This window comes from Ciconia boyciana, chromosome 6, assembly GCF_034638445.1.
Source record: "Ciconia boyciana chromosome 6, ASM3463844v1, whole genome shotgun sequence".
In the NCBI taxonomy this organism is placed as follows: domain Eukaryota; kingdom Metazoa; phylum Chordata; class Aves; order Ciconiiformes; family Ciconiidae; genus Ciconia; species Ciconia boyciana.
The window spans coordinates 28,195,203-28,222,403 of NC_132939.1; the positions used below are offsets into that span (position 1 = coordinate 28,195,203).

The following is a 27,201-nucleotide window of genomic DNA, read 5'->3' on the forward strand; positions in this document are numbered from 1 at the left end:
AGTCCCTCTCTGAACAATTCTGTGCGTGGCTGCTGGTCCAGACACTAATCTGAGTTGGAACAGTGCAGCGCTCACTCCTCTATTGGTCTGTGCAGGATTACCTTGTATGCATGGCTCTGCTCTCAGGTGTTGTCTTTCCTCCCTGTATAGTAATGATCTATATCTGAGTAATATAGAGGGAGGTAAGTCAACCAGCAAATTCTATCTTCTTACCTGCAGGTACGTTTAGAAACTGGTTCACCTCTTTGGGTTCAGCTTTGATCACAGGTGCTGGAGTCATTTCTATGGGAGTCTGTGGAAGAGAAGCAGAAAGAGCTCTTGGGCACTGCCAACTCCCCTGCCGAGAGGGCTCCCACCACTTCTGTTCATAACTGCTGCTCCCCTGCCCTCTGTACTGCCCCATCTCACGGCTCTGCCCCAAAGCAGCCTCTCACGACACATAACAGAAACCAGGAGTCCAAACATAAGCCCCGTGAAGTGTGTGTCGCTGGGCACACCAGGTGCAAATACATGTTTGCAGAGGAAGAGGCAGAGGCAGATGGATATGCTGCCAAGCTGTGCACTGAGTACCTCTGAAAGGGAGATGACTTTTATGCTTGGCAATTTTTCCCTTGCTAGACCCAGACAGTGCAATTTAAACCAACCTCTACATTACCATGGGAAGTCCCTCTTTGATCTCCCTTCATTAGAAATGGGAGTATAGAGGTTGTACAGAAACAGAACAAACCCCCTGTCCTGCTCACATGATTTTCGCCAGGGCCACTGGGCAGCTGTTTCCAATCGGAGGGGACTGAGAGTTAAATAAAGAGTAGATTTATTCCCATCTGGGCTATGCTGCCCCTCAGCTCCCTGGCTCACCAGCCCCCAGCCCACCATATGCTGGGGGAGTTTTTACACTAAACAGACACACTGCAAACTCCTCCAGACTGTAAACACAGCTGAGAGAGCACCATGGTACCGCTGCTGAGCACACACAGCAGAGCTTCGAGGGCACAGCAAGTTCAAGCTGTGTAAATAATGGAGTAAGTTTGTGCACAGTTTTGGCTGGAAGTATCCATTTGTTTTGGATGGTTGTTTAAATGGGAAGATGCTCAGCATGAGTGAAAAAAGGAAGTGAACCCCAGAGATGCTCTCCTGTTATCTACTGAGCTGCTACAAGATAGCCAAGGTCTGTGTGAGACTGGTCAAACCTTCCATCCAACACGGCTGGACTCAAGGCCAGCTGAACTGAGCCCCCAACTTACACCCATGTACCAGTGGCATAAGTGAGCCTCCTTCAGACAAACAGACTTCTTAAGAACTTAGATATGACCAAAAGACTAGGCCCCTTGTTTCTTAGAAATAATAATTCCTGCTGCTTCATAGAAAAAAGCAAGCAGGACCTGGAGTGGGACCTCCATTTCCAGTGAGCAGCTGAGAAAAGTGAGAGGCCCAAGGCCATGAAAAAGACAGCGGCAGAGCAGGGGTCTATACTCATAAGTAGTGGGGTCATTGGCATCACATTAATTGACACTGTTCTCCGAAAAATGAAAATATGCCAAGAGTGGCTATCGAAATACTGGCAGATTGGAGGGGACCCCCCCCCAGATTGGAGGGGACAGGCCTCCAGCATATGCAAGCTTAAAAGCCTTTGGCTTTTGTGCCAATTAAAACACACTTGTATTTAACCGAGATTGTACAGCCTCCTGTGCTGGAGAAACCTTCCTTCCATCATTTTCTCTGGAAGGATAAGCTGTCTTGTAGCTTCACTGCAGGAATCAAAAACACAGTTCTAGCTAGCATCAGGTGTGCTGCTCCTCTGACTGCCATTTCAAGAGGAGAATGACAAATAATGCAGTATCTGGGCTTTGTATCACCTTCTCTTGTCTGTCCAGTGGCTAAATCACCTAGCAGGACCCTGCAGTCACATGGCTGGGTCTGCATCACCAGGGGTGCTGCTGTGTGAGAGCCCGGGTTCCCGATGGATCTTAGATGGGCTCACCTCCTCGGGGACTGGCAGTCTCTGCAGAGGGTTGAGGTTCAGCACTGGTATGGAGCTGGCAGCTAGCTGGGACTCAGGCAGGTCTAGAGCCAGGTTCTGTTCCTGTTTCACCATGATGGAGCAGAGCTTGGGCCCCAGCGACCACACTCCATTCTCCAGCTCTGAAACATGCACAACGTGAGAGTCAAACTCCAGCAAGAACAGGACAAGAAAAAAAAATCCATGCAGACAGCTTCCCCCCGTCTGGGGAGGCTGCCTTTCCAAGTTTAGCACTGTCACCACACAAGCATGTGCAGGCCCACAACACAGAGTACAAAAGGGAACGAACCCCCAGAGTGCGGGGAGCAGACAGGACAGAGCTAGAGGGATTGTGTCTCTGCTCTGCTCTGACTGTGCAGCCCAGGTGCTGGAGGACAGCTGTGGGGTTTCTTCCCCCAGTGATGTCTCGGTCTTGTCCTCTGGAGCTTATTTATATTTAGAGCTCAGTGAGAGGAGGATGCTGGGCTGTTGCTCCTTAGGCAGCATGACCAGCGTCACAGAGCTGCCAGGTGTGTTACCAAGAATAGCACCATCTCTGTGCTAGAGAGCTGGTGAGAGGGCAAGCACAATGACAGTGAAAGGCTGACAGGCCTTTCAGTATGTGCTGCTTTGGCCTCCCGCCAATGTTGTGCCAAGTACTAGAGCCTTGTTGCATGACAGGAGAGGAGGAAGGTCCATTTCTGTGAAGGAAGTCCAATGTGGCACCTGCTTGTGAGGCTGCTCCCACGGCTGCTCCCCTCAGTCTCACCTGTGAGGCTCCCTCCTCCACCTGTGCTGCTCAGGAGGACTGCTGCCTACAGCCGTGCCCGGCTGCTATTGCTGGCAGGGACCAAAGCAGCAGCAAGGGAAAGGAAGTGTCTGAAGAGAACTGAGTGGAGCTGTGTGGGGATGCTCCCTTCGCCCCCTGTCTGCTCTGTCCCATGCACGTCTGTGGCGTGAGCCTGGCTTGTCACTGGAAGCAGAGATCCCGGGTGCTGGGATTCAGGCAGTGGTGGATAAACTGCAGCTCAGATGGGGAAAAAAACCTGCTAGGCAGGAGAGCTGCCTGGGCTCTGCTCTGAAGTTTTGGTCCCCTCATTGCTCTTCAAACACTTCAGCCTGCCAAAAAGCTACTCCTAGCTGGCCTGGAGCCTGCATCCTCCTCCCTAATCCTCATCGCTTCCCCTTTTTATCTGACAACCAGAAACAAATTTGTCTTGACACAGGACAGACTATTGCTAAGTGCCACCAGACAGTGCCCCAGTTGGCTCAACACAGGCCACAGTTGGGCTCACTCTCTGACCCCTCTACACTGCTCTCTGCACACAGCACTCACAGACCCAGGGGAGTTGCCTAGCTGTCTGCTGCCCACAGCAGCTCTGCAGTGCAGGTCTCAGTCTAGAAGATATCCTGGCAAGATGAGAGAGGAAGAAAGGTCCTTCTCAGCTCCAGAAAGGCCTGCACAAAGAAGGGTACAAGCAAGTAGCTGTTCATGTGGGAGCTGCCATCTGACCTAAACTTAAAGCTGGCCTAACGTCATCTTTGCCCATCTCAGGCTCCGTTGCCCTCAGGAGAGGACAAGGCAGAATCCTGCCTCTGGCTTTTGCGTGGACACAGTGGTGTTAAAGCCTGGACAAGAATTATATCAGTTAACACAGTATTGCCCTTGCCAGTGGAATATGTTGTCTTCCTGTCTTTGGTTTGGCACCTCTTATTGTGCTGCCTGGATAGGTCTCTCTAGCAAAGGCTCATTCCTTCCAGCTCCTTGTGTGACTGGACATCTTCAAGCACAGACATGAGTTGTTGTGGCTGCTCCGCGTGCCTATCAGCTGTGCGCGCTGCTCTCAGTGCTGCTGGATTGCTTCCTAGAGCTTCCCACAATGCAGCAGGGCCAATGTCGTCAGGCAGCATCTCAGGCAGGGGTGCACTGCACAGCCGTGACAATGGAGAGGCTGCTGAGCAGACACAGACTGAATTCCGTTTTCTCTGTCCTGCTAAAGACACCAAACCCGCAGCTGGTAGTGAAGCCCCAGTTACCCCTGGTATCCAAACAAGCCCTTTCTGATGGAAGGAGGCAAGGTGTTACACAGCCACAAGTGTTTGCAGCCAGAAAACGTGGACTGAATTCTTCTGACTGACCACTGCCTGTCACAGAGATGAGAGACCTTGAGAGGTCTTCCAGTCTATCCCACTGCTCTAGGCAAGTTCAACTAAACCTGTGTCAGTCCTGACAGATGGTTGTCTGACTTGATCTTACCCCTCTGCAAAGTGATGAAGAATCTGCAGCTTTCCACATTAAATCTCTTCTACGGTTTCACTATGACTACTATGGGAAGGTTTTGCCTACTGGCTAATCTGAAGTTCCCTTACTGTGATTTTAAGCCTCATCTTCCTCATCCTCCCTTTCTGTTGCAAAGCTCTGCATTTCTTTTTTTCTCAGAGGCATGGGGCATCCTCTGTCTGGGAGGGCTGCTGCTGAAGCAAGCTACCAGACAAGGGAGAGCAGACCACCAAGGGCAGACTTGACTCAGACAGAGAGCAGCCCCCAGCGCTGTCAGTCCAGACAGACCAAGGAGCAGACACCCAAATAAGTACGCGCTGTCCTCCCATTTCCTGTCTACATTCTGACCCTGCTCTCTTTCCCACCCTCGGAGATTTATCTGGGGAGCGATTGGGTTACAGAATCACAAACACATAAGCCATCAGAGGGTCAATGAGGGACTGAGGAGAAGGCATTTTGTGTGGACACATCTATGTTCTGCTGCCTCAGAGGACATTTCAGAGGTATGGCCAGTCTGTAACCACTGCAGATTTCACTGTATGCTGCTAGGTGAGGCATGCCAGGAAGCTTATCCTCTGCTCTAGATATTCTGTACATAATGGGAAGAAGTATGGCTGAAAGATATCCATAGCTTCCCTGGGTTGAGGAAGTGAGGCAAAGAGCAGTGAGGAAGCAGGACCTGTACAGGAGTGCGGGCACTAGCCCAAGACTGGTCCAGCACCTGCTGGTCTGCACAACCTTGGCTCCCCCTGCTCCTGGCATCAAATCGCGCCCTGCAGAACTGAGGGCTGGTACTGAGAACCGAAGCAGCCAGTCCGTATGCGCAAACCATCCTGAAAGCAGACTCCACTGATAAGCAGGGTCACAATGCACCCAGCGGCTTGCTCTAGCTGACCTGTGTTAGTGGGAACCATGTGGGAAGGGGCAGGATTTGGAAGTGTTTTGGAGGTCTGCAGAAAAGCTGGAAGAAAGCTAATAAATAGCAAGCCTCAGCCAGATCCAAGCCTAGACAGAGCCCAGGCATTCCTGAGGAGCTCTGCAGACCAAGCAGAGCTTGCTTAATGTTAAAGAAAAGCCATTTCTGGGTAATTAATTTGAAGTGAATGTCTAAAAGGACTGAGACTGAATGGAGCTGTGCCAAAAGGACTGCACAGTGTTGCAAATACTGGACCTGACTCAGGGCTACACTAGAATATGACTCACATCCAATTACGAGCCAAGATAGCCCTTGTAAGATGGGCTGAATTATCCCACTGCAGGACTGGGTGCATAGATACCCCTATTCCTGCCACATTAATACTAGGCTTTACTCCCTCTATAGAGCTGATCTGTACTCTCAGAGAGCAAGTGTGAGGTCCATCTCAAGCTCTCCTGGGTTATGCGCTGTACACCCTGTGCTGGCCTCTGCCCAAGGATCAGTGTCACACTCCCTTCAGGAGAGTCATGGTCTTGCCTTGGAGACACTGCAGCTGAAGCAGGGGCATGTCCAGACACAGAGGAGAGGAGCAGAAGTGGTGACAAGTGTCTCAGAGAGGAGTCCCTGAGGTAGCTTCATGCAGGCAGACTTCATTTCACTGCTTTCTACAAACTCATGCTTTTTGCTTCTCTCACTCCCAAGCTTCATCTCCTCCTATTCATTTGCAGGGGCAAAATAAAGATGTGTCTATGCGCTCATGCTGGTTTGTTTTTTGTTAGTCGCCTGGTTGCCTGTTTGGGCTGAGTGCCCTCCAAGACTGTACTGGGGTTAAAGCTAAGGAAAAAGAAACGTAAATGGAAAATTTTTTTGATGCTAAGGCAGAGCTTGCTTGGCCTGCCATGAACCTCTCTCCCAGCACCTCTCTGAGTGGCCCCTAAGGAACGTGGCACTGATGGCTGCGCCCTTTGCAGGGACCAAAGAGGCAGCGGAGGCCAGCTCCTCTCCTCCTGCCTTGGCGTTTGTACCAGAGAGCTGGGATCATTCCTGGCCATGAGAGGGAAGCCTCTATCCCAGATCTCACTCTCGCTCAAAGGAATGGCTTTCTTCTGTGTATACTGAGCCTGTGCCACTGCTTTTTCAGGCAGCCTGGTGTCCATCAGCTGTTGGGACACCCACACAGTCCCACAAATTACAGGACTCTCTGCAAGGACAGCTCTAAAAATATCCAGCCATCATAAATTATCCTGAAATGAATTGTTTTAAAAATAGGATTTGAAATTACTGTTCCTCTCTGTCTCCTGCTAAAAGATCTGCTGGTAAAGAAGCCACTTAGCTTTCCACATGTACCAGCACTGGATGCAGCCAGAGACTCATACTTCCCATATTCAAGCCAAAACCCTGCTGCCTGCTGCCAAAACAGACCTGGATCTAGGGCATCTGCGCCCAGGTTTGCAGGGTCCTAAAGAGACATTGCCCATTGCTTGCCAGAAGCTGGCAGCACATTGAACCACAACCAATTATCATCCTCGTAAATAAGTTAGCCTGTCAAAGGAGCAATGTGACTGTCAGAGCACAAACTGAAGGAAAAAATGTGGGCTGTATTTGACAACGGCAGATCAACTTCTTCCCTGGATTAGCCACGCACAAGCCCAAGGAATAGCCAGTTTGTCCTTATATATGAAAGCCAGCCAGAGACTCTGCTAACAGATGTGCCCGAGCTGTGCAGCGTGCACATCTCATGCTCACCGTTAGCATTATCTTCAGTCTTGACAGGCACGAGGGGGCTCTGGGGAGCAGAGTCTCCACTAAGGGAGTAGCTGTGCTCTGCCTGGATGCCTGGAGTAGGTGGATCCAGGTCCATGTCCAGCAGTGGGTTCTTCTCAGCCAGCACTGGGTCATCAAAGAAACTGCTGAAGAGGTCGTTGGAGAAATCCTCCATGTTGTCAGAAAAGTGATCCAGGTTCTCTGAGAAATGCTGAGGAAAGACAAAGGGAGAGAGAGCATTAGTGTCAACTCCCAAGAGGGACCTGAGAGCCTTCCCCTGCTCTGAGAGCCAAACCTCAGCAACAGCCCTTTTTGGATGGGAAAAAGCAGTTCCTATCCCTTGCCTGCATCAGTTTGATAAAAACACCTTGAATTAAGATAGAAAGGGCCATAGTGCTGTACATCTTCTCTACCTGTTTATCTACACCACAAACACTCATTAAACTCTTTCATATTCTCACATCTCCCCCTTCCTCTGTGGGTACCTATCTTTGGCTTCCTAGCATCATCTCACTGTGACAACGAGCCGAATAGAGCACAAGGCAAGAAATCCCTGTGATGACAAAATGCAAGTGTGGCAGAAAACCATGGTCTTCAGCACCTGTCCTTGGTGACAGGCACTTTCTCATGTTTTCTGCCAGCAGCAATAGGCACTCTGATGCCCCAGAGAACATCAACCCAGCTGCTGATTTCTATCAGAGAAAAAAAGATCAGTTGGATCAACAAAACAGGAAGGCCCCCTGTTGTATTTAATTTCCTCTGGGATTTCACAGCCCCTCTGTGGACCATATGAGGCTGTCCTCCAGCCAGAGAATGCCTGTGAAATTCTGCTCCCCGATGAAGTTTAAACACTACAGATGGGCTGTTAACAACAAACAATCATTCCACTAATCATTCCAGTAACAGTCAGTAAATCTGGCCAGTGCTGCTGCAGAGCTGGGCTCCTGATGCTACAGGGAACCTGTTTCCTTTGAGGCATATCCTCCTATTCAGAAGTAAAATTGCTAACTTTTCCATTTGCTACAACAAAGCATTGGTTGGGCAGGGAGAAAAATGATGGTTGCCAAACACCAGCTGAAAAATTATCCTATTTGTTGGCAGATTGAGGCTTCTGGCTCAGGGAGAGGAAAGAAAAGACAGATACATTCAAGTGACTGTATTACACAGACGGAACTGTGTAACTTAAATGAACTGGAGAGAGCTCAGCAGAGTCAGACTGGGTCCGTCCCCCCCGCCTGGAAAAGCATCTGGGTGGGCAGAAAGGCATTGAAAGCAGCATATTGAAATACCAAGAACAACAGGGTATGGATGAGAGAGAGTGGGAGAGAGCATGCAGGTCCTAGAGTAGAGACATGAATGCCAATGAATTCCAGTGTGAGAGCTGAGCTCAGGAAAGAGCCTGGCTCCTAGAGGAGCATGGGGTGCGTGCAGTCCTTTCTCTCCCCAGCGCTAGGACTAAGGGAGGAGTTGGCCAGAGGACCCCGGATGCTGGAGCCTGCAAGTTCCTGTTCCTACAGGAAGGTATATTTGTTTTATCTGAGCACAATAGCACTCTGTCAACATTACGCTGGCTGTCAGAAGGTTGGGGTGAGGCTGGGGAGTGAAGTAGGCTCCAGCTGAACAGACCCACGCTTCCCACCAAGCTGGGGAAGGAGACAGTGAGCTGCAGCAATCTCCAACATGCCAGTGCCCTTCACCCTCCAACATCAACCCTCAGCCACTCAATTTAAAAACTCAGATGCCCACAGAGCATGCTGGAAGTGGGGGGGAGTCCCTGCTGCCTACATTCTGCCTGACACAAGGTTTCTCTCCCTTCACTTCCTTCCCACTTGTCCTGTCCTCCCTCTGCCTGGAGTGACAGCCTAACATACCACGACCCCAGGCTCCACTGGGAGGGCAGACACTACATGGGCAGGTAAGGCAGAGAAGGCACACTCATGCTAAATCCCAGTGCTGAGGCCCTCCGTGGGATGTCTGGGCTGAAGTTTTCTCCACTTGTTCCCATACCGGAAGCCGAGTTGGCGGGGTAGCTTGGTAAAATCTACCCAGCCATTTCCAAGTTGCCTAGAAGCACTTCTGCAGTTGAATCAAGCAACAGAAAACACCTCCCATCTGTGCTGAGCATAACCGTTCTTCAGAGGGAGCTGACTCAGCAGATGGAACTGGGTTAGATATCTATCTAAAAAGCACTGGAAAACCAGGTTTTGTCCTACCCTACAGCACGGAGGGGTAAAGAGTTTGGAGTCCTGAGCATTAAGCCCAGAGAGTGCCTGCTCATGTAACAGCTGTTCTTTGTCTTGCTTTCTCTAAACAACACAGGCAAACACAGGATATGAACATGATAGCTTTACGGTAAGGGTAAGAACGTAACTGCAGAAAAGTGAAGGGATTCAGAGTTCTGGCTGCCAACACACCACGGCAGCACAGCAGAGCCGGGATCCAACAAGAGGCACTCAAATCATATATACTGTTGTAACCATCAAAACTAGAACCACCATGTAACCCTGGAAGAGAAGCAGGGCTGCATGGACAGCTGCAGGGAGAGCTGTCTGCAACTCTGCCACGTGCTTCAAATTTCTTTCACAAGTGTGCTTTAACAAAGGCAGAGGTGGGAGTGAAGAGAGTAAAGAAGATGCATTTATGCAGTAGTTCCACACACTACCTTTTAGCAGCATCCCACCCACACTTAGAACAAGGATGTCTTGGTCAGTCAACAGTCTTCCCATTGTAGGACAAACCTACCTGGAGGGAAGAGGCGGAGATGTGCCTCTGGTTTTCTTCCGAAACCAAAAAATCTCCCCAGCAGTGGCTAAGGGGTGAGAGATGAGTAACGAAGTGCAAGGGTCTGAGTATCAGAGCCTTAACACAGTCACCAACATTGGCGGGAGTTAATTGCAGATTTCTGGTTCTTCCTTCAGACACCACACAGCAGGCTTGCTGGAGGACCTCGCTGCTAGGAAGGGAGGATGAAGGCAACACTGTTCTCCCAGAGATGCAGGAGTTAGGTCCCCAAGAGCCCATTCTCTCCCAAGAGACAGAGACCTACTGCACAGTATGGGAAAAACATGGGTGATAAGCAGAGAATGAAGCTCACACCCTCCCTGGGAATCCAGAAATGTTGGGGCACATACCCCTCTCTGGGCTCCTGGGTCTTAACCTCCAGCACAACTAAATACTGGCAAAGCCTTCTCATCAAAGCAGCTCCCTTTCAGCTCTCACCAATCATACATATAGCAGTCCAACATCTCCAGACACAGATGATGGAGAGAAGGGAGCTAGCCTATGAGATTGGGAATAACTGTGGTCATTATCAAAGAGGGCACCAAGGATCAGACACCTCAAAGAGGGAGAGCACCCAGAGCTGTCACAGAGCTGGAGATTGCTATTTTATTAAAAGGCAGCAGCAAGACACAGAGGAAAGCAGAAGGAAGGGTAAGGCAAACAAAGATAATGACATGGCTTTGTAGCTGGCTACATCCACAACGGAGACTACAGGACAAGCAGGAAGCTAAGCCACCACATCCCAGGAAGACTGCTGCGTCTCTTGGGTTGGCTCTCTTCTCTCCTGATGCCAACAGGTATTGTTAACTTCAGGACAGATTTTGGATTAGGAATGACAGCCATGCATGCAACCACATGGTAACAGGAAAAAGTGTCCTCTTGTCCAGATCCAACTGTGATGGGCATAGTGAGGAGCAGCCCAGAGCTTAGTTTGGACAGGTGCCATCAAAAATACTGCCAATTAGTTTAGATCGAGCCTGCTAACCCAGAATATGCAAACTCTGTCCCACCCAGCCTCGTTGCGGGAGCTGCACCTATCTGGCAAAACTCAGAGAAGGCTTCAGCCATACTCTTCCTTAACGCATGTGAGAGAGCAGGCTCTGGGGAACTACAAGTCCCAGGGTGCGGTGTCTCAGGGCTGTGTGGATTGTGGCAGAGCATGGCAGGGTCGATGTTCTGAGTTTCTGAGTGATAAACAGAAGCAGGCGTATCACCTGACCAAATGGATGGTAGCTTTATCCTGGCTGGAAGGTCACGTGCCAAAGGAGGTGCTGGGCAGCCACTAGCCCTTCCCACCCAGACTGGGGCCAGCACAGCTGAAGGCCTGCATGTGCTGCCACTAAATGAAATTACTATGCTGGGCTTTGGAGAGACTTTTGCCAACACTGTGGCAACAAAGATCACGTGTCGGTGGAAGGTCCAAGAAAGAGTCCACAGGACTCGGACGTGAATGAAGGTGGGAGGTACAGAGATGCACAAGCAGAGCAGGCTCATCCTCTCACAGCCTCTTCAAGGCCTAGACTCTCTCCTTGAGAGCACCTTCCAGCCAGGCTGAGATCAGCCAGCTCCCACTCCTCAGGGAATTGGCCAAGAATTTCTAATTGTGACAATGCAACTTGCTGAGATTCTCCTTTAAGATATCTCAAGTAGCTTTCACGCAGATGGGCCCGGCTTGAGCAAGGGGGACCAGTCAACTGGGAAACGTGATCCTTACCATCCTGGCCCAGAGGGAGCGGGTGTGAAGTGTACGGGGGGAAAACAACTTCCAGATGGGATATGAAGCTTGCAGCACAGTCTCATTTTGCATTATTCGCTCCTGCTATCTCCCCCTCCCTTTCACACCCTCCTTCCTTCTCCTTCTAATTATGCTCCAAAGCCAAGAAATAGCACGAGATGTGTTTCCAAAGCTGTATTACCAGTGAGCGGTCAGGGAGGGGGCAGCCAAGGGACAGAAACGCAATGGCGAGGATGTGCTGGATTTCCTGATCCAAGCCCCATTTCTGGCTGCCCGTCCCCCCACTGCAGTTCTGGGAGGACGGGGAGGCAGTGCCTGAAAGGGACGAGCCGGCGTGCACAGGTACAGGGGAGGCAATGACCACCGCATCTCCAGGCCCAACGGAGAGCCTTAAGCTGCTCTGGTGCCACAGGAGACTCTGCTCAGGCTGAGGCCACCTCAGCCACAGGGAGAGAGTGCGAATCTGTCAGCTGCTGGCTCCTGCTCCCTCCCACTCTGGTGACCGACATAGGCACTGACTCTTCCAAACATATTTCCACCACATGTTTTCACCCTGACCTCATGCTTAGGGTTGTCTAAATAGCACACTGTATGTGTGTGCGTGCACTTCTCATTCAAACACCCTTTCCTGTTGTACAACAGTTATCTTGGGAGCATCCAGACATCCAAATGCAAGCTCTCTATTTCCTCCCACCCAGAGCTAGTATTAGACCTCTGGGGGCTCCAAGCAGAGACAGAGGCATCAAGCCTTTTCCTCTGCCTGGTTGTGCACAGGATGCCTGGAGTTACCACTCTTGTAGCCCAGTGGCACCACGCACGGCTGAGGAGGGGACGGTTTCCTCTCCCTGGATCCACTTCTCCTCTGTGGTCACCCTGGCTGCATCTGTCCCTCCCTTTCCCTTTCATGCTTCCATCCTTGGACTGTGACTTTCCCCTTCCCACCTCCAGCTGAGTTGTTTGGAGACAACCTCCCTTCAGGATCAGCCTGGTTCTCACAGCCTCCCTGCTCCCACCGCAATGGTCTCGCTCCAAAGAGAAAGCAGCAAGGGGCTAATCCAGCTGGGCGGCAGCCCAGGCCCAGGAGACGAAGGGCCTTTGCAGGTTGGAGGTTCTGCTCGTGCTGGCAGGCAGTGCAGATGGGGAGGGGATTCTTCTGAGTTTTCTCTTTTCTTTTGAAAGCATTTTTCCTCTTTACTTGCCAAGATAAATCTCCTGTCCCAGCTGTGACATCTGCATTTCCCTTCTCTGCTTTCACTAAGGAATGAAGCCCCCTGCACTCCAGCTTCACAGCCGAGGTTTCCTTTACATTCCAGGAAAGAAGAGCCCATACACTCCAGACAGTCCTTCTGGCTCTTTAAAATGCAGTGAGTTTTAGACCTTATGAAAGTGAAGGTCTTGACAGCATTAACGAGATCCAGGCAGGATGGACAGATGCTGCACACACTTCTCCTCACAGTCTAGTCGGTGCATCTGCACCCCAAGGGGCACAAGTGATCATCCAACCACCTCTTGGCTCTCTCAAACCCCTCTGGTGCCCCTCTGTACCGACCTGTATTGCTCTTGGTCTCTCCCCTCACGTACCACAGCTCCCTGCTGCTCCATGTCTGGTCTGCCCAGGCTCCCGGTCTGCCTGGATAGCTTGCCGCTGACCTGCTACCCCCTTGCTGTTCCTGCTTCGCTGCATGGCATGGTTGAAGCACTTCAGGCCAAAACATCTGCAAACCCCACTGCTATTTCCCTCCAGCAGCAGGACAGCATCCTAACCAGCAGCACCCCTCAGTCATTCTCAGAGACTGCCGGCAATGCCCAAGTCACCCGTCATTATTTTCAGCATCACAACCTTGGACTGTACAGTGAACCAAACGCCTCCCTGACACCCAGCCTCCAAGTAACGAGGGTTTGAGTGAACCTGGAACCGGGCCCAGAATTTATTGCTGTCTGTAGAATAATGCAGAATGACAGAAAGAGGGGGGCTTAGGGTCACTGAAAGCAAGGCAGGTGTTCTGCTTCCCCACAGGCAAGCTGTGCCGTCAGCTCCTCTCCCTGCAGGGACTTGCAGCCCCTCAGACCAAAGGTGCTACAAGCCATTACTCCTTAGTGGCAGCAGCAGCAGCCATGTCCCTGGTGCCTTGCAAAGTCCCAGCAAGGCTCAGGCACAGCTTGCTGTGGAGACCTCCTTCCACCGCGCAACCGTGCCAAGGACCTGGATTTACAATTTCCAGCGCTAGGCGCCACAAGACCTAGGAGGGACGACAGAGGCTCAAGACACAATCAGGGGAAGGCGATTGAGGGAGCGGTGCCAAGGCAAGGCGCTACCCTGGAGCGAGGGAGCAGCAGCTGTCCGGGCCGCCGGGGTCCCCGCCTGGGCCCTGGGTGCCCGCAACCGCTTCACCCCCCGCCACCCCGCCGGGCGGAACTGCCCGAAGCTCCCGGGTGAACGGGGCGCCCAGCGCATCCTCTCTGCCCCAGGCTCTGAGTGGCGACCGGCGGGTGCCAGGAGCCACCCGCCCCTCCCCCGCCGCCGGCGGTTAACGGTCGCCGCGGCACGCTTCCAACGGCCGGCAGCGGCGGCCGCCCATTGGCCGACGCCGCCAAGCGACGGCCAATGGGAGGCGGCTGCCAGCGGAGCCGCGCGAGGCGGGCGGGAGGAGTGCAGGGTTAGGACGGAGCGGTCCGCGGCCCGCCGCGCCTCACGACCCTGTCCCGCCGGGTACCCGCTGCGGCCCTGCCCCGGCTCCCCCGCGGTGCCGGGCTGCCGCACGGCTCGGCTGGACGCTGAGGTCGGGGGGGACGCTGAGGTCGAGGGGCAGAGCCCCCCCGCCCCCGCGGGCTCTGCCCCTGGAGGAGGCCTCGCCTTTGCCCCTTCATGGCTCTTTCTCATCATGGGATGTCTTAATGAGTGCTTCGGAGGACATCGTCCCGGCCCCTTCGGGAGACTTACCCCTTTGGGTACATACTGCTCCCACGGTTTATGGTAACCTCTGTGGCAGGCATAAAGGTTTTCTGTTTTTTTTTTATTTCCCCCTCCTCCCCCACAGCCCCAGCAGGGGGGAAAAAAAAAAAGTCAGCTGACAGAATGGGTGATGTTGTTAAAAACACACACACAATACAGACCACATCAAAATTTTGTGGCCATGATCACAATACACAGCTCAGACTTTGCGAGCTTGCCATTCATTGGGGAGGAATCTTGGGAGGCACCCAGGCGTTGGGGGAGTGGGCGAGTTAAGTCTTTAACTTAAATGTTTTTGCCCCTGAAAGGGAAAAAAAAAAGAGAGAAAAAGGTATGTGGAAAGTTGCAATCTGCCAGCCTGTGATGGTTTCCCAGTGGCCCTGAAGGAGGAAAGGAAGGCACCTGCTGCGGCAGTGGCAGAAGAGTCATGGATGCTGGTGTACCCACACCTGGATCTAGCGTGCTCAGCATAAATTGGATTAGCAGCCGGTGCAGGCAGTGGTGATGTGGGAGGGACTGGAAGCACCCTGCGAGGGGAATGACTGTGGAGCAGGGCAGAGCCCAGGGCGAGGTAAAATCAAAAGACAAGTGGCATTACAGTGTGGCCACAGTGGTGTGGCCATCTGCGTGCCCTCGAACCACCCGTGGATGCCAGGGTGCGGGGCAGGTATGCATGTGCCAGGGAGGAGGGGGAACACATCAGCCTCCCCTAGGGCAAACCAGGCTCCATTGGCCCAGGGTGGAAAGCAGCTACAGTACACAGTTTGCCTGTTGCATGAGACTTGCTGAGTCTGCAGAGACAGGAGCACCTCTCCTCCCAGCAGCAGCACCCTGGAGGATAAAGAGGAATGCCTCTGCTTTCCAGTGCGCTTTTGCTGCGTGTATGCTACATATGCAATGAACGTCCCAAATTTCCTTTGGCTTACAGCTCCCTTGCAGCCGATTCTGATAAAAAAAATTAGAAGAGGACTTAAACCATACACAGAAGTGGACACAACCCTCTCAGGCTGAAACATTTAGATCAGCTGCTCTTAACCCTCATTTAGCAGAAGATTTTGGGGGCTATTTCTAGGAGTCCCTGAAAGGTAAATAAAAAGTTTGTCCTTCAAGGCCTTTCTTGAGCTCAGAGAACTGAAGACACCTGCTTGCTACAAAACAAAGCCGCCTTTATTTCTGAGCCATCGTGGTGGCAGCTGGGCCACGTTTGAACAGAGATGTGTGGGAGGTGTTCTCGGTGGGAATGCAGGTACCCCTGGGCAAGCTGGCAGGGGTCTCTTCCTCTTCTTTACGCCTTCCCAAGCCAAGGTCAGCACAGTCTCTGGGCAGAGACTTCCCACGAGCAGTAGCTCTGAGAGAAAGAAGCTGTATCGTCGTAACTCCCCCTAGGTCTCTGCCCTCTTGTCTGAACTGGTGGTGCTTTACCTCTTTAACTTGGCAGCCTCAGCTGAGTTTGCAGTGGGCTCCCAAAGACATCCTAACTGCACACTGTGACGGGGGCCAGGAGTCTTTCAGCTGCTGTAGTGTCAGTGGGAAGAGGTTAACGTGAACTTTATCCTGTTATGTGTGAAAATATAATCCATCATCTTTGGGAAGGCCCTATCTGCTATGCTACTCCGATCCACCTCCACCCAGGCGTGACCTTTGCAGAGCCCAAACACATCCATTCCTTCTCAGTCCCCACACAGGCACAGCAACCAGAATGCAATTGAGCATCTGCAGTCGTGCCCCTTGCCGTGCGGCACCCCTGCACAACCTAGAGGTGCAGCTCCAGCCCAGCCCTGCAAATCTAGAGGCAAAATCTACCCTGAGAAAGCCCACATGGATTTAATTCTGTGTGGCACGTCTGCCTGGACAGGTCAGGGAAAAATTCTGCTTGATGGAGAGGGAAACGCGGTGCAACGAAAGGCAGCAGGCAGGGCAAACGAAAGAAAATACTGCTTTACTCTGCATGGCTCCCTGTGAACTATACTGCCATGCTGCAGTGAAGCCAAGCTCACAATATCCCTGAAAGACATGAAATACAGTTCAATACAATTAAAAGCAAATTAGAGAGGTGTAACTGCTCAAGCCAGTCACCAGTCAGTGGGATGGGGAAGTTTATTCAATAACCAAAATAAACTGGAATAAATGCCACTCCACCCTTTCTTCCATCTTTCTTGGAAGCTTCTGGCCCTGCCCAATACTGGGTTGGAGCCACCAGAGTCGGCAGATATCTGTTCTTACACAGTTTGTCACCCCCATGCCATTATAGGTCCTTTTTCTGCATCTTGCAAGAAAGGCAATCTAAGCAACGAGAAAGGGGCCCTGGGAGATAGAGGAAATCTGCTTTGGGAGATAACCGGAGAAGGAGGAAAGGTCTGTATTATCTTTACAATCAGCTTCATTTGTCTCATTGAAACTGTTTCTCTTTAGTGCTCAGAGAGCAAAATCGGAGATAATTCACATTTTGTCCCCTGGCAGGTCCCTGGAGACCCATAAAGAAAAGCAGGCCTTGGAAGAGGAGGATAGCTGTACTCTGTTTAAGTCCAAAAGCTGAGGCATGCAGCTAATACCAAACATTACTGGTGGCTTTCATTCCTTAGGCCTTTGTAAAGGGCAATTACAGAGCAACTAAGTCTGGACCAGCTGATTTGTGACTCAAGGATGTGAGGGATTTTCACCCAAAATCTTGAGAGAGCAAGAGCTGGGACTCTCTTCAGTGGCCAGGCTGGGCAAGAGCTGGGTTTTGCAACCAGCAGACTGAATGGGGTCCCACACCAGGACTGTTTTCAAAGCAATTCAGCTTGGAATGCAGATTTCTGACCTGCTGCCAATATCCCAGTGGAAAATCTGTGCCCTGAGCAGCAGATAGGAAATTAAACTTCAGCTCCAACGCTGAGGGTATCATTTTCACCTCAGTGGTGGAGCTGCAGAAACCAGAGTCTCTGGAGAATGAGGAAATCCTTCCTAGCCCGCGAAGGGCAGTAACACCTCTCAGACCATTTGTCACTACTGGGGCAGCCTGGATTAACACCATCCTGGGGGAGAGCGAAGGTGCGATGTTGGTGAACAAGAGGTCAAAGCCCTGTGTTTCCAACGATGAGGATGGAGATCTGACTGGTCAGAGAAAATGCAGTCACTTCAACCATGGGATGAAAATCAAGGCTGAAGGGGAAAGGCAGCCTGTGCAAACCCTTTCCCAATACCTGGATCTCCAGCTATCCCCTCTCCAAGCTGGACTTCTCCACGGCAAGGCCCAGCAGCCGAGTACCCTATAGCTGGTGAAAAGAAGTAGAAACATGAAGATGCCTGGGATTGTGTGCTCAAGTAAAGTCAGAAGCTTCTGGGAAGAAAAGTTCCAATGTTCCTTTGAAGGCAGAAAACCTATTATGCCCTGGAAACCTGCCCTGAAAGCTCCTGTGTCTGAGATGGAGCAGGCATCTGCACCCCAGCATTGGAGGGGTGTCTGCAGAAACCGGTGGATTTGGGAATCCATTCTCTGGACATCCCTGGAGCTGCACAAGGAGACGATGGATGGCTTCATGGGTTTTAGGGCCTGGAGGAACCAGTCTGGTAATCAAATATGGTTCCTTACATAGCTGAGTGCAGGAGCTATATTCATGCCTCCTGCTTCAAACTCATCATGTTCAGCTGAGCTTCACAGAACGAAACATCTCATCTCAGTTTAAAGGCTTCAGATAAATCCACCCCTTTCTAAAAAAAACTGTTGTAGAAGCTAGCTACAGTCACCAAATATATGAGTCAGTGCAAAGAGGGACTCTAGCTTAAGCCTCCAAAGTGTTTTCTCAGGCTGTTTGCTCTTAGATGAACAAATCCTTACTACCAGAGGTCTTCCTGAGAACAAAACCCAGTCACCTGTTAATCTGTGGAGCGTGGTATGGCATGGCCACTGTACCAGCTTATTCTGCAGACAGCAGAAACAACACTGGTCTCATTGCAGGCAGGGAGAACTTGAGGATTTATTTAATGATGGCAGGTTGCGGTCATGTAACACCATGTTAGCAGCAGATTCAAAGATTGAATTATCTTTCTGTATAATTAATTGCTAGATTTTAACATAATCGAATCACAGGTGGAAGTTAGTGATTCCTGTGGCAAAAGAAGTTACAGCCCTGCCATGGTTGGTCAGTGCTGCAAAACGATAATGAAGACTGTGTGAGCCCTAGAAAATCAAGATAAAATCTACAGTGGCTGGGCTTCTGGGCATCCCTTCAGACATAGCCTTATTAAGCAGGTATATAATCCAGGACCAGAAGCAACAATAACCTCTTACTATCTATTGTGGTTTTATGTGCAACAAAAGAGAAGAAGCATCAGTGAGGTCTTCCCCTTCTGTCCCTTAATCCCGATGCCGAGTGACTTCTCCTAAGTATGGAGTTCTCCGTATATATGAAGTCCTTCCCAAATGCCTGATGTGTGTCCCACCACAGACACACCCAGCCCCTGTTCCTGCCTGGATGCTCACAGCACCAGACCTTCTCATGCCTCTACTGCCTGGTTCTCCCCTGCTTTGCTCCTCCGTTGCCTTCCTCCTGTCTCCTCTCTCCGAAAGGGTGCACACATCTGGCTTGCCTTTATTGTGCGATAAATCTCACCCTGCATCTTGGGTTCATTTTATGAAAGTTTTGAATGGTGTCTTGGAAATGCTGTTGGACAATAGGAGCTCTTTGAACCCAGGCCAGCTGGACGGTACTCCTTGCATTGCAGCTGACATGCAGGCTTTGGCGGTCTTTCTCAACTCTTTCCTCTCTTCTCTTTTCTGTACAGCATTTGAATTGTCCTCAAACTTTATTTTTGGAGTGGGCAGTGCGTTTCTGAATCTTTTCATCATTATATTATTATTAATTATGGTCATGACTATTTCTCTTTCTTCTGGCACTCCTGGGTGGATCTCTCCTCTCTCGCTTAATGTCTTGGGTAAGACTACCTTGGCTGCAACCCACTTAAGCAGTGACTCAGAATCCCTGGCCTGCTCCCAGGAGAGATGCAAGAGTTTTGCCAGTCAGTTTATAAAGAGGCCATCGTTTTCCTCAGCTACTCTCTCGCTCAGCAGAGCTGAGTCGGGTGGAAAAGCTCAGCTCTGTGGTTCCAGTGAGTCCATCCCTGGTGGACAGGCTGTCCCTGGGGTATTATGAAAGCAGAGCCCTGCTCCCTCCGGGTGCAACCAGGACAACTTCTGAACCAGGCGGTAGGATTCTCCGCCGAACAAAATTTTGCTCCTTGGGGGTCACTGCGCTTAACTTCCCCGTTCCCAAGCCCCTGGAGGAGACAAAGCTAAGCGAGGCATGTGGGCAGGATGAGGCATCGTGAGGGAGGGAGTACTGTGTTCTCGTATCAAACTGTTGCCTAATGGCTCATCACACAACTACCCACATCTCTTGAGTCAGAGCAGAGAACAGCATAGTCTGAAGCAGGACCCTCGTATTACTGGGTTTGAGGTTTGCTTGCAGCAGTGATACGCTGTAGAGAAATCCCATCTTCGTCCTCTGGGCATCTCAGACCTTTCCAGCCATGCGGGAGGGTGGGAGCAGCTCTGTTTCTGAAGGCAGGAGGAGACCTATGGCTCTACTGTTTGCCCCTCCACACATTGAATTTATGTAGTGAGGAAGACCACTTTGCTCCTGTGTGGCTCCTGTAACTTAAAGATGTTCAAACAGTGTGCTTTTATGGAGGCAGACGTGCAAACGCTCTTCATTTCATGTGCTGTGAAGGACTCAAGAAAAAAAGAGATGGCTGGTCTTGGTGAGGCGTGGCTGTCTCCCACAGACCATGGAGGGAATGCGAGTCTGAATCCTTCCCATTAGACTGCACTGCCTCCTAGAAATGGCACTGAGTGATGGAGGGAAGGAGATCACAGACGTTCCCCTAGCAAGGGTGGGCACTTGGCAGTGTTGGACCACATCCTCCCCAGCTCCCCCTCCCGTGTGCTGGGAAGCCCACCTGCTTCACAGGTCAGCCGAGAGCCCTGGTGCTCCCCGGTGCTGGCGTTAGCAAGGGAGAGGGGCTGAGATCATGGGTTGCTTTTTACTCACATCACCAAAGGGAGGAATAGGTCTTGGGCCAAATAAAATTCTCCTTCCTCCCATTCTGCTGCAAGACCCAGCAGGGCAGGGAAGCCCACGAGCAGCCAGGAAGGAGGGTCTTACCAGCCCTCTCTGTGCTGGTGTTGAAGGCTGAGCCAACTCCTGAGCTCAGCTGCAGCAGCCCAGGCACCAGGCAGAGGTGTCACCTTCTCTCCAGCCGCAGCATGGTACGGTACAAACCACAGCAGGTCCCCCGTGCGGGGCTGCCTCTCCCCGGCCGGCAGGCTGGCCACGGCTGGCCTCCGCTCCGCGCCAGCGGGGTGGCATTGCTTCTTCAGCTTGAGGAATGCAAACCGCCTGAGCTGCTCTTGAGGATTGGCCAGGAAAAGTCCACAAATAGCAACAGGAAATCAAAATGCCCGCTGCAGACAAGCACCAGATACTAGGCCATCCAGCGCAAGGAGAAAAATCAAACGCTGGACGATGGAGATTACATCATGCTGTGGATAAACCTGTGAGCCCGTCCAGCTGGGGCCATGCCAACAGGTCCAGATGGCTCAGGAATGCTAACTGCATAGCTACCTCTCTCTTGTCTTTGCTTTTTCTTCCCTCTTTCTTTCCCTATTCTCCATCCCTCCTGGCCTCCTTCCTTCTTCCCTTTCCCAGAATAAATAAATCAATCCTCTGGCAACTCTACATAATCCAATTTCATCGAATATCAGAAAGGCATCTGAGACCAGTGGACAGGGTACTTAGACGTAGATATTGAGGCTGCTGGGTGACCTCACCACACTGCATAGCTGCTGGGGTTGACGTAGTAATGTGTGCCTTCATCTCACCTGCGACTTCAGCCCCTGGCTACAAAGGAGGAGGCTGCCAGGACAGCTCCCCTGGAGCCTGAAGCACACAGGAAAATTAAGAAATGAGCATTGCTCCCACTCTGCTGCAGCTCACCCCAGCTGCTTACAGCTGCCACTGACTGTTCGCCGTGGCTGCAGTTAGGGGGGGAGGGAGAAAACAGTTTTGCTCTCACCGCTAGCAGCCTCTGGTTACTACGCTGGTACTAATTAGCGACAAAGAAAGGAGTGCAGCACCCTCTGTTCTGTCCCCAGTGTTGACCAGAGCTCAGCTTTCTCCTAGTGTGATAAAAACAAGGCTCGAAGACATGTAAGAAAAGAATGAAAGTTGGGTGCTTTGCCGGGTCTGCAAAAGGGCTGCAGGCCATTTGCTCATTACTTAATGCTAATCCAGCTGCTGGACTGCTGCCAACTATATTTGACAAATCCTGAATAGCAGGAGAGGCGTCAGAGAACGGGAAAGCAACCTGTGCATCGCTCTTCCCAGTAGACGATGTCGATCCTAACTTTACAACAGGTCAGGAAGACTTACTGTGGGGAAAAGGCACCTCCAAAGAGAAAGGGAAAGCACAAAACCATGCACTGAGCAGCAGGAGGGACTCGCATGGGTCTTGAATGCCCTGCTAGGAGACTGAGAAAGCCATGGTACTCTGGTACTTTCAGCTTGTTACCTCCTTCTCAGATACAAACCAGATGAGATATACTTTGGGAGCCTGCGAACTCAGCACAGCCCTGACCATGCAGCAATTTTGGGCAGAAACGTAACGGGGTGCTCTCAGCAAGTTGCGCCAAGCCCAGGGAGAAGTTAGGTTTTGCGACTGAGACAGGATCTGGTTGTGCAGTGGAGGATGAGGTATGAGTACAGCCCATTCACTGGATTTATAAAGCACAAACTGTTTGGTTTTTAGAAAGGCCCAAAGAGGTCAGGCCAGCAACAGCATGGGCCAAGTACTTCAATTTAAATCCTGATGCTGACCAACGCAGTCATTCCGACTGACAGAGAAAGATTACTCTGGATTAGCTCGAAGTATCTGAGGTCAGAATCAGACACGTGCAGTCCCTGGGAGTAATGAACAGGAGAGGAGCAAAGGATAGCTGGGACATCAGTGGAGGATGGACCTGCCAAACTGAAAACATTGCAAATATCATCTGTAGCTGCAAAATAATTCAAAGAGACTCTAACTGGGGAAGCAAAGTAATAGCTCCTATGGACCTTTCCTGGCAGGTATCTACTAGCAAAACCCCACCCCAGTCTAACTTTTCATTAATCTGCTTCACCTTCATCGATGGCACTGCCCCATGCCAGTAAGAATAAGGATGTGCACTATTTTATAGACAGCAAAAGCTGCATCGCCACAAGTGACACCCTGAAGATCACACGCTAACTCACAGAGCTGGGACTAAAATACACTTCTCCCATTCCCAACAACTTCACTGCACCACTGTCCATAAGGAGAGAAAAAACACAACAAAAACAAACCCAACATCATTCAATTGGCAATTCAATATTTGTGGCTCAACAGCACCTCATCAACTCTCAGAGTCTGCCACATTTGCTTGGAAAGAAGAGCCAGATTTCCAGCACTCCCTGGGCAAAGAACTCTCAGATAGAGAGACTGAAAAAGGCTTTGAAAGAAACCTTCCATCAACAGTCTTTACAAATGTCAGAGCTGGTTTCCTCCTCCCTGAGCTGCCTGGCTTGCAGTCCCTCCCTGCGGCAGCAGTGAGCTCAGCCAAAAGCACCTGCCCAGCTCCTTCCTTCAACTGTCATGGATTTATGGGACTCATTTAACATCAAGCTGCTCTGACATGCAACAATTAACTATCGAGGCTCTGGACCTGGGTCCTCTTCTTCATCCTGGTCTCCCTCTGCCTCAGCAATCCCTTCTGGAGGGAAATGCTCTCCTCCCAGGAGAGGGAGGGCTGCAAATACTGCAGAGCCAGGAGCAGGTTTGCAAGGTAGAGCCCCTGCGCCTTGGCCAGCAGAGACGTGTTATTGTTGAGCTGCAGTGCTCCCACCTGGACATGCCATGGCATCGGGAAGAGAAGCCAGTGTCCTTGTGACACTGTGGTGGGGAGTTCTTTGGGCACAAGTTAAGGAAGCCCACCTGCAGGAGGGATGCTGACAATCCAGTATGAGTGTTCAAAACTAATGTATCCAGCTCCCTCCTGTGTAACGTGCTTGGTGTCAGGCCCAAGCTGTATTTCTCCTCCAGTCTTGGCTGCCAGGTTCCTCCCAAGGGAGCCCTGACATGCTCTTGCAGGGGAACTCCTGACACAGATCGCTGAGTTGAACGCATTACGTTGCATCTATTCTAGGAAAAATGTTAACTGCGTTTTGAGCAGGTTTTGCTAATCAGGTCAGCCAGACTGACCTGAACGAACATTTTTCCTAATCAAGACAAAGTCACAGTGTAAAGAAGCCAAAAGCAACTTTGCTGAGGCAGTCAAGGGTGAGTTTCCTCTGGAACAGGCTGGACAGTGATCATAATGAATGACCTCATGTAAGGCATCACCTTTGAGCCCTAAAGATGGTACTAATTACCCCATACTAATACATAGTATGTGTTAAATTACATACTAGTTTCAGGGAGAATAGCCATGCACATTGCTTCCATCCTGTACGAGGGACTTCTGCAATCTCAGAAAGTCAGAAGATAAAACAGGAAGAGAAAGAAAAGAGTGAAAGAGTGTGTGGATATCTGCAGTTCCAACCATCATGAGACCTTGTTCTGGCAGAACGACGTGTCAAGATCAGTGTCAAGCATCTATCACTTGGACACTGACCAGACCAGAGCAGCTCCACATGATTTCAAAGGCAGACAGCCCTGGAGAGATTTAAGAAAATAGGAGTAAAAGGAGAGATGCAAAGAAAGAGAAGAGAAGGTGGGTAAAGAAGTCGGAAAGGGATGGGTGAGAGGGAAAGGTTGGGGTGTTCAGGTCAGCTCAGGAGACTACAGGAAAGGAAAACCTTAAATGATGTGACCCTACAGGAAAGCAGAAGCAAAAAAAAAAAATCTGTTTTCTTGAGCAGCTGGGAATAAGTTAGACAGATGTAAACACTGCATGGCAGACATGTGGGGAGCGACTGGGTTGAAAGACACAGCTTGCCTTTCAGCACGCTACCTGCAGTCCCCTGCCGCTCTGGCCATGCCCTCGGCTCCTCACAACCTTTCAGCTATTTCTGCTCTCAGGGACGATGCAAAACATGCAGGCACCAACCCAAGAAAACACCTAACAACTCACAACACAAGTTGAGCTCCAAAGACAGGGAAGAATAAGAAAAGGGCTCCATGCAAGCACCCACCCTGTCCTGTTGTCAGGCTGAAAACACAATTGATGATTTCAGCCAGAGGATACCAAACTATATTAAAGTTGCAGGCTCAGAAGTCACCGGCTGCAGCAGGACAGCCACAGTGCTAGCATGGGGGTCAGTCGAAAAACACGGCTTTGGTTCCACCCTTGCTCTCACTTCTCATCTCCCACGTGGAGACAGGAAGTCCCAGCAGTTCTGATGTGTAAAGGAGGATAAATACAGTCCTCAGCAGAAAGCTGGGATCAGTAGGATGTAGTAATCCCAGGACTGAGATTGGCCTGGAAGTGAGGACTAACACACTTGGCTCCTCCAACAGACACCTCTCCTGAAGAACAACAATGCTGGCCACAAGATTGCCTGTGAAGCATCGGTGACTGCACCTGACCTTGCAGCACAGCCCTGGAACTTCCCTGGGAAATCTCCCAGCCAAATCAGGCCAAGAGACAGCTCTTGGCCATTTCTTAGTTGAGCTGTAAAGTTCCACTTCATCCCTGGTGCCCTACCTGTTCCCCTGTAACTCTGCAGCAAGGAGAGTCACCAACTGGCTTTTGCGTCCCATTTGGTTTCCTGCAGTGGACTGTCCACAACAGTCCACTGGTAGAAGTGGTAGAAGTCACTGGTAGAAGTCAGTCTTGAGGATCAAATCTTCATATCAAGCACAATCCTACCTGTGGCTATGAGAAGAGGACCTGCCATGTGGCCATCACAGAGACAACTCCAGAGAGTGAAGTGTTTTTATTTGCTTCCTTTAACACTGAGAATTTTTTAAGTAGCAAATAAGTAATATACTATATGCTAATTAAATATTACAGTCTGAAAACCTACAGGAAAGTGCTGAGAAAAAAAGGAGCGAGCCCAGGAGTAGACTGTTCTCAGAGGAAACACAGGAGTACATCGCAGAGGTGTCAGCCTGGCCACATTTTGAGTAGCAGGGCTGCATCTGTGGCTAGGATATCCCTACTTCTAAAATTTCCCTTTAACGGGCTGCTTCAGAAAACACTCTTCTTCCCAGATTCCCCTCTCTATCAGAGACAGTTCCGTTCCAGGCTTCAGCAAGACCAGTGCAGCACCAGATGGGACCAGCACAGTGCTGGATGAGACCATGCAGTGCCAGATGAGACCAGTGCAGCACTGGATGAGACCACGCAGTGCCGGATGAGACCAGTGCAGCATGGGATGGGACCAGTGCAGCACCAGATAGGCTCCTGGGCAGCAGAAGGCACTTTGCATTGATGAACCCAACACTTGTCATGGGATTCAGAAGGCACCAGGCATCATGCTTAGACACTCGCACTGGTACCAGGAGGAGGTCCAATGGAACAGTTTCAGATGTTTTCTACAGCCTGGTCTGTACAGATGAGATCCCTAGGTTTTCTCCTCCCTGAAAGTGATGGTGGCATTGAGTGACTGCCTTATGCCAGAGGGGATGGGGATCACCTGGCAGACACGGCCTGAGCTGTACATGACTCCAGCATCTCCCAGCTGGTGCTGCTGACACCCTCCCTCAGTGGGAGCAGACTGTATGCACAGATGTGCTTCCACCCCCTGCCAAACCCTCCCTTTGTTTGCTCTGCAAGCATTTCACCAAAGTCCTTCCTGCTGCTCCCCACCAAGACGATGGCTCTGTCTCTGCTGTTTAACTCTGTTGTGGACACATGCCTTCCTGTACTCCTGCTCTGAGTTGCAACCTCTCCCCTAGCTCTGGCGTACCAGCACAGTTAAAGGGTTGTCCCACTTTGGCCGAGATGAGCATTTAGGCCGGTGGATCCCCAGCACATGCAGGCAGTTGTCTAACAGATGAATGTTTTTATTTAGGAAGAGTATCCCAAATGTTTATCAGTTTCTTGGCAGCTAGGAGGGACACACGAATGATCCCTGGTCTCTGTGGAGAAAGTACTGACCTAGAGTCTTCCAAAGGAAGTTCAAGTCTCTCCCCCTCTTCGTTACCAAAATGGAAATATGTTTCCTGGTGATGACCTTGTGGTGATGATGCTGTAGGCTCAGAGACCCATGAACTGCTGGGTTCAGCTCTGGTTTCATCCTGCTGCTAGCACTTCTGCAGGTGTAAGTCCCGCTATGAGATGATAAGGAGCAGCATGGACATGAAGTGGAGGAACCACGAGATGGATCCGAAGAGACTAATGAAATAGGAAAATCTAGGAACTATTACTTTAGGATTCATTTCCATCAGGCCAGGTCTGATGGCCCCACCAGGTCTCTCTGTATATGTGCTCCAGATCCCACAGGAATCTCTGACTGGCAAATTCCGAGTAAAATTTAAAGAAAAAAATCTTGCCTAGCCCAGTACGTGGATGACTAACCAGGGATGAGTAACTGACCAAATTTTACCAGGCATGGGAATAGAGGGCCAAAATGCTTTCTGTGTGTGTCCCCACAATGGACTACCATCAGTCCCAGAGACCCAGCCTCCCATTACAGCAGAGCTCTCCTCTCTAGCAACTGGAAGGAGTGAGAAGTGGATGACCAAATCTGCCTGAGCTCTTCATCTTTACTGTGTGTGGAGATGGTGGGAGGGAGCTTACACATCATGAAGCTCACTCAGACCAAAGGTCAGT

General features: G+C 50.9%; 1 protein-coding gene across 2 annotated transcripts in view; it reads right to left on the minus strand.

The window, feature by feature from the left end:
* Positions 1 to 27,201, minus strand: part of CREB3L1 (cAMP responsive element binding protein 3 like 1) — a 46,731-nt gene that overhangs the window by 14,604 nt on the left and 4,926 nt on the right. For both annotated transcript variants that reach the window (XM_072866262.1, XM_072866261.1), the window contains exons 2-4: positions 6,943 to 7,171; positions 1,982 to 2,142; positions 214 to 292 (exon numbers count right to left, since the gene is read on the minus strand). In XM_072866262.1, coding sequence (XP_072722363.1) covers positions 214 to 292; positions 1,982 to 2,142; positions 6,943 to 7,171 — 469 coding nt within the window. The remainder of the gene's footprint in view (positions 1 to 213; positions 293 to 1,981; positions 2,143 to 6,942; positions 7,172 to 27,201) is intronic.